The sequence below is a fragment of the Leptidea sinapis genome, chromosome 15 (genome assembly GCF_905404315.1).
Source record: "Leptidea sinapis chromosome 15, ilLepSina1.1, whole genome shotgun sequence".
NCBI lineage: Eukaryota > Metazoa > Arthropoda > Insecta > Lepidoptera > Pieridae > Leptidea > Leptidea sinapis.
In genome coordinates this window covers 5044161-5061799 of record NC_066279.1, presented here as the reverse complement: position 1 = coordinate 5061799, position 17639 = coordinate 5044161, and the positions used below count along the sequence as shown (strand labels likewise).

The window sequence follows — 17639 nt, the reverse complement described above, 5'->3', positions numbered from 1 at the left end:
GCTTAAAGTACATGCTCCTGATAATAGTCCTAAGTATTTATATACAAACTTCTTTCGTATTTAATGTTGATATCAAATAAGTTCAATATTCCTATTTTCAAAAGTTTTGGAACTTTTTAAATATGTTTACTTCCTCTTTTTTTAGAGGTGGTGTTTCCAAAATATCTTTTTAACGGTTACTTAAGTCATGTAATAAACCAATCTTCCAAATTTCAGCTTTCTAGACTCTTACACCAGTTAAAAAAAACTATTTAAAGGAGTCTGCCTATTACAGTGTGTCATACCACGGCGAAAAAATATACTTTTTATCCCAATGTGAATATGTTCACTTTTTTAGCCGCCGACCTAAACCGTCATTTTATGCACAAATCATCGGCCTTTGTATGTTCTAGTAGGACATAGTACTCTTCATGAAAAGTAACACTGTTCCGTGCCTATTGCGTGCATAGCACGGTCATGGTGTGAAACGGTATAGTGGGTAGACCCCATAAGAAGTATAGATTATTAATGCTAATCAATATATCCCACGATAGGTTTTGTCACATGTGGAACCATCAACAACCACACCTGTACAGCAACGTATCGCAGCTAGAGGCGGAGATGATGGTGAACAAACACTTCGCGATGGAGCACGGCATTCCCACCAACTCATGCTACTCCGTGTCGCCTCACCACTCGGGGGTGTACCCGGTCCACGAGCCGCTCTACGAGGCCTGGAAGAAAGTGTGGGACGTACGGGTCACGAGCACTGAAGAGTATCCACATCTTAGACCTGCCAGGTTAGTTTACCAATAGGGTGCTCTTTTGCAAAGATGTCATCTAGATGGCTGCCACAGCGGCGCCTATTTCTGTCGTGAAGCAGAAATGTGTAAGCATTACTGTGTTTCGTTCTGAAGGGCGCCGTAGCTAGTGAAATTATTGGGCAAATGAGACTAGACATCTTATGTCTCAAGGTGATGAGCGCAATTGTAGTGCCGCTCAGAATTTTTTTATTTTTCAAGAAACCTGAGCGAACTCTATTGTAATGGGCAGGGCTCATCAATTATCATCAGCTGAACGTCCTGCTCGTCATGGCCTTTATTATCATTTAAAAAAAGTGTTGTCAGCGATATATAATCAATATTTTGCATATTCTTGATTTATTCTCAGGTATAACTTTTAAGCAAGTTTATTTTTAAGGCCATAGATGAACGCCTACTTGTCTCGTCACTATCTATAATAAAAGCGCTATAATAACGAATCAGAATCCAAACGAATTCGAAGAACAGAAAGTGCTAGAACCTACTAGAAGCACTGTGACGTTTAGTATTCCCGTACTCAATCTTAGCTTACACGCACGGCCCATAAAGTTCCTCGCAATATTTGTTAGTTCCTACCCAACAATAAAAATGGATAACAATAAAAATTCGCGCGAATTTAAATCGTGCGGCGGGGTGTTGGCTTCTGTGGCAAAACACAGATTTGGTGCGGAGTTTTTTCGCAAGTGTGTGCAACTTCACATAAATATTTATTATGTATCGTAGAATATTGCGAGAATAATCGAGCGAATAAACTTACAAAATCGAAATGGCACCAAACACCAAGTGCAAAGTGTGCAAAAAGTAGTGTGACTATATTTTCATTTAAAACTATTTATTTATTCAGTAATTTAGTTAATATTGATTTTTGTTAGTCTTTGTTTTTCCCTTTAAATTAATCCCCCTCCGATAAAACACTCGTAAAGGCTCTTGGCCTTAATCTCTCAGCGATTCATTTTTTGTTTTTTAAATCTCCGCCTTTTCATGGTTCGCTTCAATTTTACTCGAGTCGTAGCGCATGAAAAAATGACCTAAGGCGTAACGTACTGCGATACGCTCCCAATCATGTTACCCTTAGACTAAAAATCAAAGAGTAGCGAGCCTGTTTTTCTTATCCACACCAAAACATTGAAATACTTAATCTTATACAGATGTTAATTAATACACACAAATTAAACAGCTTCAAACTTTCGCTATGATTAGTAGCGAACATTCAAAGACTTTGAATCAAACTATTTCGTACTTACAGTTAAGAATATTTCACGTGTAAATGATATTGATATTGAAGAAGAAATTAAATAAGGCTGTATTTTAATAAAGTTATGATGCTATCAAAGTAAAGTTAAAAGTAGCAACAGCTGACAACAGCATCCCAGAGTCCGTAACTCGCCCGTAATAACGCCGTCTCTTTGTTTGTCCACTTTAGAGGTGGACAAGAAAAAGCTTTTTGACTTCCAACATTTCGGAATCGCTAAACATCTCGCTGCTTTGACGTTGCTAAAACGTTTCTCAAGCATATGAATACTTTCCGCGCTTGCCATTGAAGTTGGATAATTTAAATATCATGTGTTTGCGAAGATGCATTCCGAAAATATATCTACTTTCTGTTTCCTGTGAGCGTCAGCTTGGGGAAATCTAGAAAATTACAGCGGTACATATACTCGTGAAATATTTAACTAACTGTCTACAGCGCTTATTTTCATAGAAGAGATTTGAAATTTTACCTTATAAGGATATAAAATTGCGTCAGTTTAAAGCACGCGTGTTTTTTACTTTGTTTCAACACTAGTGCGGTAATTATAGTGTTTGATGTTACGCCGATTATGTTGCCTTAGTACCACCAACCACCTCGTAGTAAATTTTATGTATATAGACGCTTTTTCTTATGTATGTTTAGTAATTTCTCCGGTTACTGCAGTTATTGTTTTTTACTGTAACAAATTATTATTGTTTTTATTTATAGAATTGTTTTTATTTTTACTATCCACTATGCGGCCATATTAAAATAATGCGTATATAATTATATTTTCTTGATATTAACAGTGTACCTTTAATATTATTACTCCTATATTATGGAAATGTATGGATTGATGGAACAAAACTATGAAGTTTTGTATATACGTCCAGGGGCTCAGAAAAGGATAGGGAATTATAATATTAATTCCGAACTTATAAATGTATTCGAATATATTAATATATGTAATAATAATATATTAATTGTAATATTTCGAGTGCTAGTTTCTAGATGTGATGTGAAGTCTCTTTTAATTAATAAAAAGTTTGAGTATCTCGAAAATTAAAACTAAAAAATTTATTTTTGAAAGTTAGTCGAAAGATCTTGTCAAAAGTATTTGTTCAAAAATAATTCGTATTTGAATCGCCTTCAATCAAATATATAAAAAAAATTCAAAAGTCGCTGTACTATGAAATAGAACCATCTCCATTACATCACTTTCCACTAGAAATATATTGGTATCAGGTAGTTTTTGAAGTTGCAGAGAATTTATTTGTTTGAAGTCGGCATTGTATTAAAAAGATTTTTTAATCGATTGAAATATAGTAAACATGAAACCTTAACTGAAAATGTAATTACCAAATACATCAGTGAAAACCGAAACAGTTAAGCCGCTTCTGAAAAAACCGAGAAAAAACGCACAAACAAACAAGCAATATTCTAAAATATGTTTTTATTTAAACAAAACAAACCTTATAACTGTAATTATAATATGATTACGTAAATGTTTCTATTAGATTGAAATCAAACAAATATCAAATGTTAACCCATGCTTTTATTACCATATACATCAATCACTTAAAACCGAATTAGCTAAGCCACTTTAAAATAGCTGGAACAAAATCAGACAGTGAGACAAATTTCTAAAATATATTTTAATAGGACTGAAATAAAACAAATAGTAAAAAGTGTACCTATACTTTTATTACCATATACATCAGTGAAAACTAAAATATTTGGCGAATATATATAAATAAATGGCTATGCCAATTCTGAAAATATCGGCCACAAACGCACTGACAAAAGGACTAATTTCTAAAATACACTTTAACTTTAAAATATAATTTTGTTACAATATACATTATGAAAACCGAAACTGCTATTCTGTTTCTAATAGCAACTTCATTTGCACAGACAAACTTACTGATATATTAAATAATATGATGTATATCTTATTAAACGGATAGGTGAAAGTAGGTTCCTATTCGGGTCCATTACTAAATCTACCTGTTTTTAAATGAGGGAGATATGCATGAAATTTATCGATAACTCGCAGTGTCCGACCGAATGTTGAGCGGTATCTGGTGTTGTGTCTGCCAAACTCCTCTCGACCACAACCGCCGCGTTGCGGTAATGCCTCGCTGTTCGATATCCATGCCAATATTATCGACGGTATTGTCGGTTTCAATTGAATCTGCTCAATTAAGATAGCTATTTCCGGCTGTCATATTACTGTGGCATTCTCGAATTGAGGTTATCGGCGCTGTTGTTACGGTCCTCGTGAAAGATATAACTGTTATATTAATAATTATTGTCTTAATCCACATCAATAATGAAAAAGGTTCTCAATTCGTCTGTTATGTGAACATTTTTTTGAATAGGGTATTGTAATAATAGGGTCCTGGAACCTGGTCCCCTAGACTTCAAGACCGGCGCAAAATTGATGCCTTAGAGATGTGGTGTTGGAGACGACTCCTGAAGATCCCTTGGACGGCTTTCCGAACCAACAATTCCATCTTAAAAGAACTGAAGATAAAAGAAAGGCTATCGTCGACTGTGCAACTACAAATTATGAAGTTCTTTGGTCACATCTCCAGAAATGAAGGATCGATTGAGCGGTTGATAGTGCAGGGCAAGTTGGAGGGGAATAGAGCGAGAGGACGCTCACCCACACGATGGACGGACCTTATCAAAACAATGATCCAGACACCTATTGTGGAGTGCTCCCGCAATGCTGCAAACCGTCAAAAGTGGAGGAACATCGCGAGGGAGGCAGTGCGACCCATAACTGTGGAGACCAACGGCGACTAATGTTACGTCATCTTGGCAACCACGACCACTCTGACAAGAGTAAACGATGAGAAGAAGAATTGTATAGGGTAACCCTACCCTATAATAGTAGTAGTCAGTGGTAAGGTTCAAGGGTGCTGATAAAGCACCTTTAACGGTTGTAAGGAAGTGAAATTTGATGTTAAATCGCATCTGTGTTTTTTTTTATATTTGAAAGGATTTTTATACGTGCACTGACCATCATTATTTTGAGGGTATTGTTTTTTTTAATCTTTTAAACTATTTATGTGACGTAAAATAAAAATAAAATTTTTAATAGACATTTGTTGTATTTTCATATAAGTTTAAATATGTTTTGACGCGGTTAAAATCAATGTCTTTTCAATAAAAAAAACAGTGAAATATTTCAGAAGTATTAGTTCTTACTAGCGTTATCCAGATCCATAACGACATGCTTAAAAATTTCACAAAAAAGCTTTTGGTTATATTGTTCAATGTACAGTTCGATACTAATCATATAAATAGATAAATATAATATAAATTTATATAAACAAACTAAATACTTTCTTCACTACACATTATAGTATGTGGATCTTCAATATTTATAACTCGGTTATATTCCCTCTATTTTGTTTTAATGTTCGGAATATATATCTTTTGTAATATTCAATACCCATAATATTTGTGGTTACAGTGTGCTTTGAAAGTATGCCAATTGCGGTTTTAATGTTCGGTTGCAGGTCATTTCACGCCAAATGTTATAATTATTACAATACCTTACTAAATATTGTGGTATAAATGCTATTTCTGCTTGTTTCATTTTTTATTTTTTGTGGGAATATGTAACGTTTAGCGCAAATGACCTCTGTTATTAAGCGGAGTCTCAACGCATTACAAAACGAGCTATGGCGACTGCGATACGACCATGGTCTCATCGCACTTCATATTGAGATTAGCGATGCAATGTCTTTTTTTTATGGAACAGGAGGACAAACGAGCGTACCTGTTGTTAAGTGATCACCGCCACCCACAATCTCTTGCACACCACAGGAATCACAGGAGCGTTGCCGGCCTTTAAGGTGTACGGGTTTGAAGGTACCCATGTCGTATCGTCCCGGAAACAACGCACAAGGAAGTTTATTCCACAGCTTTGTGGTACGTGGAAGAAAGCTCCTTGAAAACCGCCACACATCCAGATGGTGAGGATGATATCCTAACTTGTGGCGTGTCGTGCGAAGGTGGAATTCGGCGGCAGGAATCAGGTTAAACAGCTCTTCGGAACACTCCCCGTGATAAATGCGGTAGAAGACACACAATGAAGCGACTTCTCTACGCAACGCCAAGTGATCCAGCCGTTCACAGAGCACTGTCTTATATGCTTTTAATTACATGGGTACCAACAATTTTCAAACTCTAAATATTTTTTCATCTTGAACAGATTGCGTCGTGGATTCAAACATCGTGGTGTGATGGTTTTGCCCCGACAGACCTGTGGGCTGTTTACTCATACGCTACTGCTGGAGAGGTACCCGGGCGGTCGGCAGCGCCTGGACAAGTCGATCCAGGGCGGAGAATTATTCCAAACGGTCATCAACAATCCCGTAAGCAATTATGGTTTATTATACTTAATTAATTCCGCCTGCGATTGCGTCTGCGTGGAATTTGTAACGTATTCCAGCAAAAACGAGTATAATATTGTATCATTTCCAGTATAATTGAAAATGTGCGTGCAAATTTTCTTGATAAAAATACCGTACCCTATAAATTGTTCTACTGTCTAATTGAGGCAAATCCCCATATTTATTAGGTGTTGGTATGTATATATGTCACGTTTTTTTCCACGCACAACATAAAGTATGTCATTGGAACCGATGAAAAATACATCAATTCAAGGCTTCTTGAATTATATCGTAACGATAGCTGAGCTGACTGCTCTGGCAATGAAGCCAGCCATCAGAACTTATATAAAAAAAACTTTTAGTCTAACTCTTTGGTTGAGCTTATTGGAGGAGTGGCGAGTCCCACAACTCATTACCTAATGATCATAATTTTAAAACATTATTTGAAAAGAAAACAAAATATATTCTGCATATTTTATATGGTGCTATAGGAAGAACAAAAATTAAATTACTATTATAGATCAACTGGTATATTTTGCGTTTAATAACATGTATGTACTTAATACCATATCATAATATCTTCTATGTCTAATTTTGTACTAACTTCAAAATGTTGTAAGAATGCTATTTTTAAACAATTTTTGTTATTTTTAATGTGATATTACTTAGTCCTGGGATTAATTATACAAATTTAATTTGTGATCAAAATTTATGAAAGATGCGAGACTCGATCCCGCGCCTCTTGGGTGGCGTGCGAGCGCTCTTACCAACTGAGTCAACCGTTTGAGTGACGCATAAAGAGGCATAAAAGGCATTTATTTTCTATATGATGTCTTGTTCAACTATCAGGTTCCGGCTTCATCTACAGGATCTACTTTACAGTTGATAATCTGCTCTACCTTAATAATTTCATATTAGGAAATTGACTTTAGAGAGAGCGACTCTTTCAAATCTAAACAATTATTAGTTTACAAATTTAATTTGTAGAAAATAAATTTTTATTTGCTTTTTAGTTAAGTACTTTGTTTTAAATAACCGTGTGTTATTATTAGTTAACATACGTTATTAATATTAAGACTACTGCTAGGTAATAATACCTGCCACCGAATTCCATCTTCGCACGACACGCCACAAATTAGGATATCATCCCCACCATCTGAATGTGTGGCGGTCTTCCACAGTGCGGTTTTCAAGGAGCTTTCTTCCTCATACTACAAAGCTGTGGAATGAGCTTCCTTGTGCGATGTTTCCGGGACGATACGTCATGGGTACCTAAAAAAAGGGCGTACACTTTCCTCGAAGGCCGGCAACGCTCCTGTGATTCGTCTGGTGTTGTAGGTAATGTGGGCGGCGGTGATCACTTAACCGCCAGGTGACCAGTACGTTCGTCTGTGCTCTTTAGCCATAACAAACATACATAAATTCAAGAAACTCTGTCACTTTGGGATATTAGAAGTGATACCAGTCCATTAATTTCACTGGCTACAGCGCTCTTCGAACTGAAAATTAAATAGTGCTCACACACTAGTAAAAATTTAATATTTGCAGTAGCGTATACATTTTAGGTGTCTGCAGATGTCTAGCGTGTTTAACGTATAACACAGAAACACTTGGAATAAATAGCAGTTAATTCACAGCAACATGCAGCTGTGAATAAGGTGTGGTTGCGCACACTTAAGCCGGACGTACATTAGTTGTGCTTATCTGAAAACCGCGTTTTGGCCTCGTTTATATAATCACCATGTACATCCTCTCTAAATTTATATACTGAATTTCGTCTTTGAAGGCTTCAAAAGTATTTAAATACTTACAAATATTTTGTTAAATTTAGAATTTTAGGAATTTTAAAATCTGTTCACGAGACATTTAAAATTGTATCACTTCAAGTCATGAAAAGAAAAGGTTCAGGAAGCCCAGCAAGTATCTTTTGAATATACTTAATATGAGCATTGAATATTGGAAGATGGTTAAGAGTTTCGCTCCTCTAAATCCTAAATCTAACAATGAGTCCAACTAAAACTAACACATCGTTTGTACTTTAATAATTTCTTCATAACAGCATAATCTAGCCAGTCCTATTCCTCCTAAATTTCACAATCAATATTTTTTTTAATTCCATTTAAGCACTGTTGATGAATATCCAAAATCATAGATAATCTGAAGAATTTAAAATCTGAACTACAAAAGCTGTTATATGGCTACAAAACCTAATCAGTCAAGATAACACGCAAATTGGAGCATGTCTTAAACTGAAACTAAACTCGTTACAACTGATCTAACCAAACGATCTGTTTAGTGTTTATCGAAATCGGTTCCAATACTAGCAAAAATACTAGAAAACAATATGTGCAGGTATAAATAGCTACTCTTTATCTATCTTTGTTGAATACTTTATAAAAATCAAACATCTTTTATGTACAAACATCGATTGACGTACGAGGTACTGATATAATATTTTGAATACAAATAAGTGTTAGCATCTATCATAATATAGAAATCATATTATAATGTAGACCTGACTTTATGGTAATGAGCGTCAGCCGATTTTTGATGGTACCTCCTGATTTTCAGCTCGTACCTCCATGTTTGCATATTTGCGGCGGCATCAAAGTGTTAATCGCGTTAATATTCGAAGCTCTTTTTAATTTCTTATTTGGCATCTCAATAAAAGCAGTAGATAACAGAAAAATTACTGAAAGCTAATACAAGGCACTTACCAGCCTAGCGAAACTCTCTAAGAAAAAAGCGATTGTATGAAACGTGCATGCATTGTTAGATTGACAGATGATGGCTATAATCTTGTATAACATGGAGATACCCGAAATCCACTACGTTTTAAGCAGCTGTTCGCTTTCAATCTCAGCCGAAATTATTCTTCGTCGCCATAATTTTGTTATTACTATTTCGAATGTATGTCAAATGACTGCACGTTTCATACTAAACTAAATTTCAATTTTTACTTAGGCAGTACCGTCTGTTATTACGTAGTATTTATATCCTCTTTGGCACTAACTTCATGGCGTCAGTACTCGTACTGATTACATAAAGGATGACTGACAGAAGGATGACTAGTAGTAGTGTTTGTTTTTTTGTTCAAAAAGGATAAGTAACTTAATTAAATTTATTTACCTATGCATTAAGAATTAAAAAAAATATTTTAAAACTTAAATTATACGTAGACAGAATCCTATAGTGTTACCACAATATTGGACTCAATATAATATAATGGGCAGGGCGTATCCATTACCATCACCTGTGCGTCCTGCTCGTCTCCCTTAAATTCATAAAATAAACAAATAAAAAAATGGTACAATTTTTGATAGGTTGCTTTCAAATTACAAACAAGTAATAAATTGTTATTGTTTAGTTAATCCTTATTCACGATCATTATCTCTAAACTACTTCATAATTTATTAAAATAAAAATTCTGAAGCTGCTTAGTTTTAAATACCTAGGTAGGTGTAGTATTTTTTACAATAAACATTACAGAACAATTTCAAAATAGACTTAAACAGCTTATTATTTATCGATTACAACTCCCTTTACAGAAAGCTAATTATCGATAGAAGATGTCCTTCCCTACGCCGGACGACGACCTTGCCTTTGATTAGCGCCGCAGTCAAAGAGACACCGCCGGCACGTGTCTCTTTGACTGCCGCGGGCGGCGCAATTCAAAGGCAGCTAGGCAAAGCGGCAACGCCTTATGATATTGAAATATTCAAGTTCATTGAATCATTGACCCAGTCACCCAAATCTTACAGGACGTTTAAATTAGTTCAAAATGAAAAGCCTACTTTTTGACAAAACCACTGCACGGATTTCGTTAATTTTTGGTATGTCGTCAGCTAATATGCTAACAAGTATGTACCTACATTTATTTCATATAAACTGTTTCCATACTGTATATTTAAATGACTTTTAAATATTCGATTAATTTCAAAACTAATTTTTTATAGTTTGTGGTTGTTCGTTTTGCTTGACACAAGTGGGTGGTACCCAACAATAACGTACTACATTAACTGTATGACAGTTGTAACTAAAAAATAAACGTCATAGGCGTGAGCTGTCAATATTATCAGAAACTTGACAGTTAATAATATTTAAGTCCATATTCATAAAGACCTGTTTCAAATAGGTGCATAATAGTAAATAAAGCGATATTAAAAATTAGATATTTCATTGTGTAACGTCTATTAAAATATTGAATGGCACTGCGACGGCAGGTTTACGAGTGGTTCCCGTGCCAACATCGCCTCGGCCGCTCCATAAAGGTTGCCTAGGTATTCCAAAAGCTCATTAATAACGCCCGCTGAGTTGAATTTACAATGGGCCTATATAGCTTTCCAAAACTGGTGTTACTATATCTACATTCTGTGTAATAAATATCGTTAATCAATCTTTATTCTCTAACAATACGGGTATCTCTATCTTTAAAAATCAAATTGATATTACTATAAAATATGTGTAAAACTTATACTGATAAATATGTGTTTATTTAAAAATTATATTTTAACGACCAACAAAAGTTTTGGCAAAAGAAAATAGATTTCTTCCAAGACTGGTACGTGAAGCCATTGAAATTAAAAAACATACAAATTTCCATAGAGAATACGTGCTAAAATTATCTTACAACTGCGATTCCATAATCTGTTAATTAAAACCCAAAACTACACATACCAAAATAGAAGAGGACACTGTCAGTAAATTTTGCCTAAAACCATCTGTCTAAAGCAAATACCAACTCCGAAGCAATAAATGACGCTAAACTTCATAATGACAACTGTGACAAATACTATCTCGACTCCTGTCAACCTCAGTCCCCCTGAAAACGTGCTCTGAAAAGGTTCTGAACGGGTTCACTAAAATAATAATAAAATTTTAACTTTTCGAAAAAACTAATGTTTTAATCCTTTAAAAAGTGTTTTAATTAAATGATATATGGAGTTATTTATATATCTTAATATATATAAATTACGTGACACGTTGTTTGTCTTCGATGGACTTCTAAACTAATGAACGGATTTTAATGGGGATTACTTCATGCAGTGCAGTTTAGTCCAACTTGAGAGATAGGATAGTTTTTATTTCGATTTGGGACCCATGACTATTTTTATTTTCAATTTTTGTTTTGTATGGACGTATTTTCTATGTGAGAAGTTAGTGACGGATGGTTTGACAGTTCCGCTGTTAAACATTTTCATTATAACAGCATGGAGCATTTTTTACGAAATAATTCTTGATGTTTTGAAATATTATTATTAAATTCATAAAAAACAGTATTTTATTTATTATGTACAGAACAACGTCTGTCGGGTCAGCAAGTATATTATATTTATTTAAGTGGAATAAAACTTACAAATTGGCTTCTACCTAATTGAGGGTAATCCTAATAATAGGCTTACCAAATAAAACATTTGCAGATGTAAAAAGTATCACTTAGTAAATTAGTGCTGCTCAGAGCCACCAAATCATGCATAGCAACAATATAACTGAACGACTTTAACCAAGAAATAATTCCAATGAAAATGATAAGGAAAATCAAAAAAAAACATTAATATTCGGAATAGAATCGTAAAGATAACAGCAAAACATAAATTGTGACGTTATCTCATTTCGCACGAGCTCCTGTAAAGATAATAAGGAAGTGTACTGAGGTTAAATATAGCGTGGGATATGCCGTTTATCAGATTTAAGTAAATTATACGACTTATTGTGACCTTCGCATTCAATTATATTCAATGATTCGTTTGGTCCAGAGTGGGATCTGCATTTTATAAATTTTGGTGACAAACTGCCGCATTGACTTTATACAATGATTCCAGATTTAGTTTATCGATATTTGAGACGTCCTGCTTGTGATATGTGCAAAACCTCGTTGAATTTTGATGAATTATACTTTTCAAAACCATGATGAGTTTAAATAAATATTCTAATTATATTAATAATTAACCGTTTATAACACTATATATATGTTATATGTAACTATCTTATTATATATAAATTACGTGACACGTTGTTAGTCCGCGATTGACTCCTAAACTAATGGACGGATATCAATGGAGATTATTTCATAGAGTGCAGTTTAGTCCAACTTGAGAGATAGGATAATTTTTATTTCGATTTGGGACCCATAATTATTTTTATTTTCAATATTTGTTCTGTATGGATATGTATATTTCCTATCAGAGAATTTAGTGACGCACGGTTTGACAGTTCTATTGTGAAACAATTTCATAATAACAACAGGGAGCATTAATTCTTGATGTTGTGAAATATTATTGGCAAATTCCTATAAAACGGTATTTTTTTGAATTATCTACAGAACAACTGTCTGTCGGGTCAGCTAGTTGAATATAAAATTAGGGCATTTATTTTATTTTATATATTTATATATTTTTATATATTTATATTTAACAACTATGTTAAAACAACGGAATGAGTATTTACGTACAGTTTGCAGTATTGATTCTTGGTGAACACCAATTCTATGCAAATGGTGCGTATTATTGCCTTTAAAATACACCAAAACTTCAAACCAACCCAAAAGTCTTTTCAAATTGCCTGCATTTATAACATTTTTCATATAACTGTCTACATTAACTCTCTGCTGTAGACAATTCAGTTCAGATATTTTAGAAAATGCCGACCAAAATAAACAGTCCTAATTATTTAAAAATATGTATACTGGAACGTGAAATATTATACCTTACCTTCCTATTTATAGGTTTAAAATATTTTTTTTATATATATACCAACTTACTTGTTACTAATATGTTTAATGCGTTTCATGACAAAAGTGACGGTTGCCGTGCATGGTCTTTTTAGCCAAATACTCTTCTATCAACAACACAAGAATCACAGAAGCGTTGCCGGCCTTTTGGGTATATATACCCCTTTACATTACATGCCATAGTTTAACACATTTTTCGCTAATATGTATGTCCAAGCTCTCTTTATGTAGTCGACCTCTTTCTTACCAGTTAACTGTGGTAATGATATCATTATTTATCAAAACGTAAACATGGGTTTATGTTTAGAATGATATTTAAAATAGGGAAGTAAATAGTCTGATAAGCTGTTTGATGTTTCTAGTTAATGAACATATTATCTATTTTGAATGTAATAAGCTATCAAATAAGATGATACCTTTATTTATTTATGGTGTGTGTGATGATGCAGCTACTGTACTCAATAACTTTTGTTTTGTATTAATTAACATTTACTTTTTTGACTTACTCGTGTAAGGCATTGACTATTTGACGTTTGAGTGTGTTTATTGCATCGCATTACATTTATTTTGTAATTGAAGTCATTTTGTAAAACGATGAAAATGTAAATATTGATTTAAAAGAGTGGCAACGAAGTAGCGGTAGATTCAATGAGAAATAATATTTTTTTGACATTCATAAGTGTCATTTCCGTGACCTACATGATTAAAGTTATTTTGATTTGATTTGATGAACACTGTTACTCAAAATTTGTTAAACTTTTTTTTTTATGGAATAGCAGGACAAACGAGCGTACGGGTCACCTGATGCTAAGTGATCACCGCCGCCCACACTCCCCCCCTCTTGCAACACCAGAGGAATTACAAGAGCTAAAATGTTTGGATGTAGCACACAATCCAAGTACACCTTTTGTACCCTTCATATTCTTGTTTACCCTCAACTCACCAACTAATAAATGTTTAACTAAAGTTTAACTTACCAATTATCCATTTCATGTTACATTAGCCAGAGGTGCTAGTCGCTACGGCATATTATATAGTACAGATGTAATATACCCTTCTTTTATGGAATAGGAGGACAAACGAGCGTACAGGTCATCTGTTGTTAAGTGATCACCGCCGCCCACAATCTCTTGCAACACCAGAGGAATCGCAGGAGCGTTGCCGGCCTTTAAGGAAGGTGTACGCGCTTTTTTGAAGGTGCCCATGTCGTATCGCCAGGAGATCTACCCTCAGAAAGGATGTTGACCCACCGAACACTCCACCATGTACCTCGTCAGCGCAACCACGACCACTCTGACAAGAGTGTCCGACTAAGAAGATGTCGTATCGTCCCGGAAACACCGCACAAGGAAGTTCATTCCACAGCTTTTTAGTACGTGGAAGAAAGCTCCTTGTAAACCGCACTATGTAGGACCGCCACACATCCAGATGGTGGGGATGATATCCTAACTTGTGGCGTGTCGTGCGAAGGTGGAATTCGGCGGCAGGAATCAGGTTGAACAGCTCTTCGGAACACTCCCCGTTTTTCACCCTGAAGCTCGTCTGCCTATATAATACTTATATTATTTATTAAGAGATAATTTGTAATGTTTTTAAAGTGAAACCCTCACTTCGTCGATTAATTACACAAATAAAATTGAAAACAAAATCTTACGAACGATGCGGGACTCGAACCCGCGACCTCTCGCGTTTCGTGCGAATGCTCTTTCCAACTGAGCCAACCGTTCGAGTGACGTATCGTTTATGCTTGTATGCTTTGTTCAACTCTTGTACTGTAAATTAGATTCTGTAGATGAAGCCACAACCTAAGAGTTGAACAAAGCATACAAGATTTTATTCTTAATAAAATCTTATATGTTAATTTTATTCTTAATAAAATCTTATATGTTTTGTTGTTGTTGTGATGTCTGAAAAAATCAATAAAGCTGATGTGTAAAATAGTTACAATCACTCGCATATTAAAAATATAAGTTAAGATATTGTTTAATTATTTTAGCTACCTACCACGATATCAAAAGAAAATCGTGGTGTGTCCTCCACTCTGCTGGAACCACACGTATCCACTATCCGTTGTTCTTTTAAAAAAAAAGGACTCACTCACACTCTTATCATTTTATGGAGTCTGGGTGAACCGATTTTGATAAGTCTTTTTTTATTTGAAAGCTGATGCTTCCCGTGTAGTCCCATTGTAATTTGGTCCAGATCTGACAATGGCATCCATAAGAAAACCATAAAAGTCTTAAATTTTATATACATACGATATGATGATAAATTTACGAATAACTCAATATCGCGCCAACCGATTTCGATGATTCTTTTTTTATTGGAAAGGATATACTTCAAAAATAGTCGGTGTGTTTGTTACTACATACATAGTTATAGGTGAGATGTGCTTGAGTCGTGAGAAGGCGAGAGCGGGTCGCAAAAATATTAATAATCGTCACTAGAGTTAGATTAATTAATTAGATTGTATTTAAATACGCAATTATTTTAATACTTTTTAGTGCATATTATATCTATTGTTTAGGTATAGTGTTTTTGAAGTCGGTTGATTTTTATTAAAACAATTTTTAACTTTTAGAAAAAATAAAACTTTAAGATCTCTGCCGTCGAATGCGCTCCCCCTACTTGTCCTCGCTGCTGGGCGGGCTCTCAATAATAATTATTTAAACTCTGAATATTATAAAGATTACTTAAGCTTATTACTTGTGACCGTTTATTTATAAATTAGATAATATTATGACTACGATAATAATGTTGATTAAAATTTATGACCTTTGCGAAACTCAAACCCGCGACCTCTCGCGTTCCGTACGAGCGCCCTTCCACTGAGCCAACTGTTCGGGTGACGTCACGTTCATAAATCTTGGTATGTCTTGTTCAACTCTCAGGTTTTGGCTACAGGATCTACTTTACAGTTGATAACCTGCTCAACCCCAATATTTGCATATTAGGAAATTGACTTGAGATGTCGCTCTTTCAAATCTACAACATTTTTTGAAAGTGATAACTTATATGGGATGACCTTCACTTTAATTAGATCTCTCTGAGAGCTCTCTTCCACCGAGCGTTATTATAAAGATGTAATACTATAAGTTTGTTCCACAGATTAACGTGTTCATGACTCACATGTCGAATTACGGGAACGACAGGCTTGCACTGTACACATTCGAGTCGGTTGTTAAGTTCCTGCGGTGTTGGACCAACGTGCGGCTGGCGTCGGCGCCACCTCTCGCCCTGGCTGAGAAGTACTTCCAACTGAGGCCGGATGAACTGAGTCCATTGTGGGGCGTGAGTATATAGTATATTAATATCTTTAAACGAGCAATTCTTCTTCTATATAATATATATATTGAAAATGGTCTTTTATTTTTCGAATTCCAACGTTCCTTCCATTTAAAATTCGCCCAGCGAAGCGGGCGGGAGCGGTGTCTATAGGTATATATAATCTGAATCTCGGAAACGGCTCCAACGATTTTCATAAAATTTAGTATACAGGGGATTTCGGGGGCGATAAATCGAGCTAGGTTTCAATTTAAATAAATGTAGTTTTCTCCGAGTTTTAATGAGAAACAGCTACAATAAAATTAGAAAACAAAGGTAAATTTCGCGACTATATACAAGACTATAATAGCTCAGATGGGACATTGTGTGATCCGGAAAACAGAAGACCCCGGTTCGAATCCAGGTGTCCCATAATTTTATTTTTGTTCAAGTTCTGTACATTCTTAAAAATCCGAGCAAGGCTAGGTCGTCCGGATATTTAATATCTTAAATGTTGTAGGAATGGAATCACTAAAAAGGCAATCGTACAAAATTTTACTGTACAGCCACGAAGTCTTACAACTAAGCAAGAAATACAGGATGTCAGAGTGACATATGGACACTTATATTTCTATGTATGTAACCAATGACATTCTATACAAAACAAAGCCGAAATATGGAATTTACCAAGCTTCGAATGCAGCTGTATCTATACACTAGCTGACCCGGCAAAAGTTGTTTTGCCATATAAAGTATAATTCACGCGATAGTTTTATAAGTAATAAAATATTGCCTATATTATAGCCTGTACATCATTTTGTTCTATTGTCAATAGTTTTTGCAGCGCACGCAAAAATAGGGTTTCAATTTTACTCCTTGTGTTACAAAATAGCAATTTTATCACGGATCCCTAATTTTGAAAAAAAAAACATAGCCTATAGCCTTCCTCGATAAATGGACTACCCAACACTGAAAGAATCATTCAAATCGGACCAGTAGTACCAGAGATTAGCGCGTTCAAACAAACAAACAAACACTGCAGCTTTATATATTAGTATAGATTGCCAATTCACTCCATTTGTAAAAAAATATTCTTGGTCAATAAGCAGCAATGTAAAACATTTATTCAGTTTAGATTCGATTCGGTCGGTGACAGTTGACAAACCTCTAAAGAGAAAAGTGTGCTTACATTGTCTTTAAGCACA

At 34.8% G+C, this 17639-nt stretch overlaps 1 protein-coding gene and 1 non-coding gene across 3 annotated transcripts in view; one reads left to right on the top strand and one right to left on the bottom strand.

Moving 5' to 3' along the window:
- The window catches only part of LOC126968267 (bifunctional heparan sulfate N-deacetylase/N-sulfotransferase), a 195488-nt gene that overhangs the window by 156561 nt on the left and 21288 nt on the right, over positions 1 to 17639 (top strand). For both annotated transcript variants that reach the window (XM_050813155.1, XM_050813156.1), the window contains exons 8-10: positions 534 to 779; positions 6260 to 6422; positions 16279 to 16461. In XM_050813155.1, coding sequence (XP_050669112.1) covers positions 534 to 779; positions 6260 to 6422; positions 16279 to 16461 — 592 coding nt within the window. The remainder of the gene's footprint in view (positions 1 to 533; positions 780 to 6259; positions 6423 to 16278; positions 16462 to 17639) is intronic.
- Positions 14824 to 14897, bottom strand: Trnaf-gaa (transfer RNA phenylalanine (anticodon GAA)). The gene has a single exon. It is a non-coding gene; the product is annotated as a tRNA-Phe (tRNA).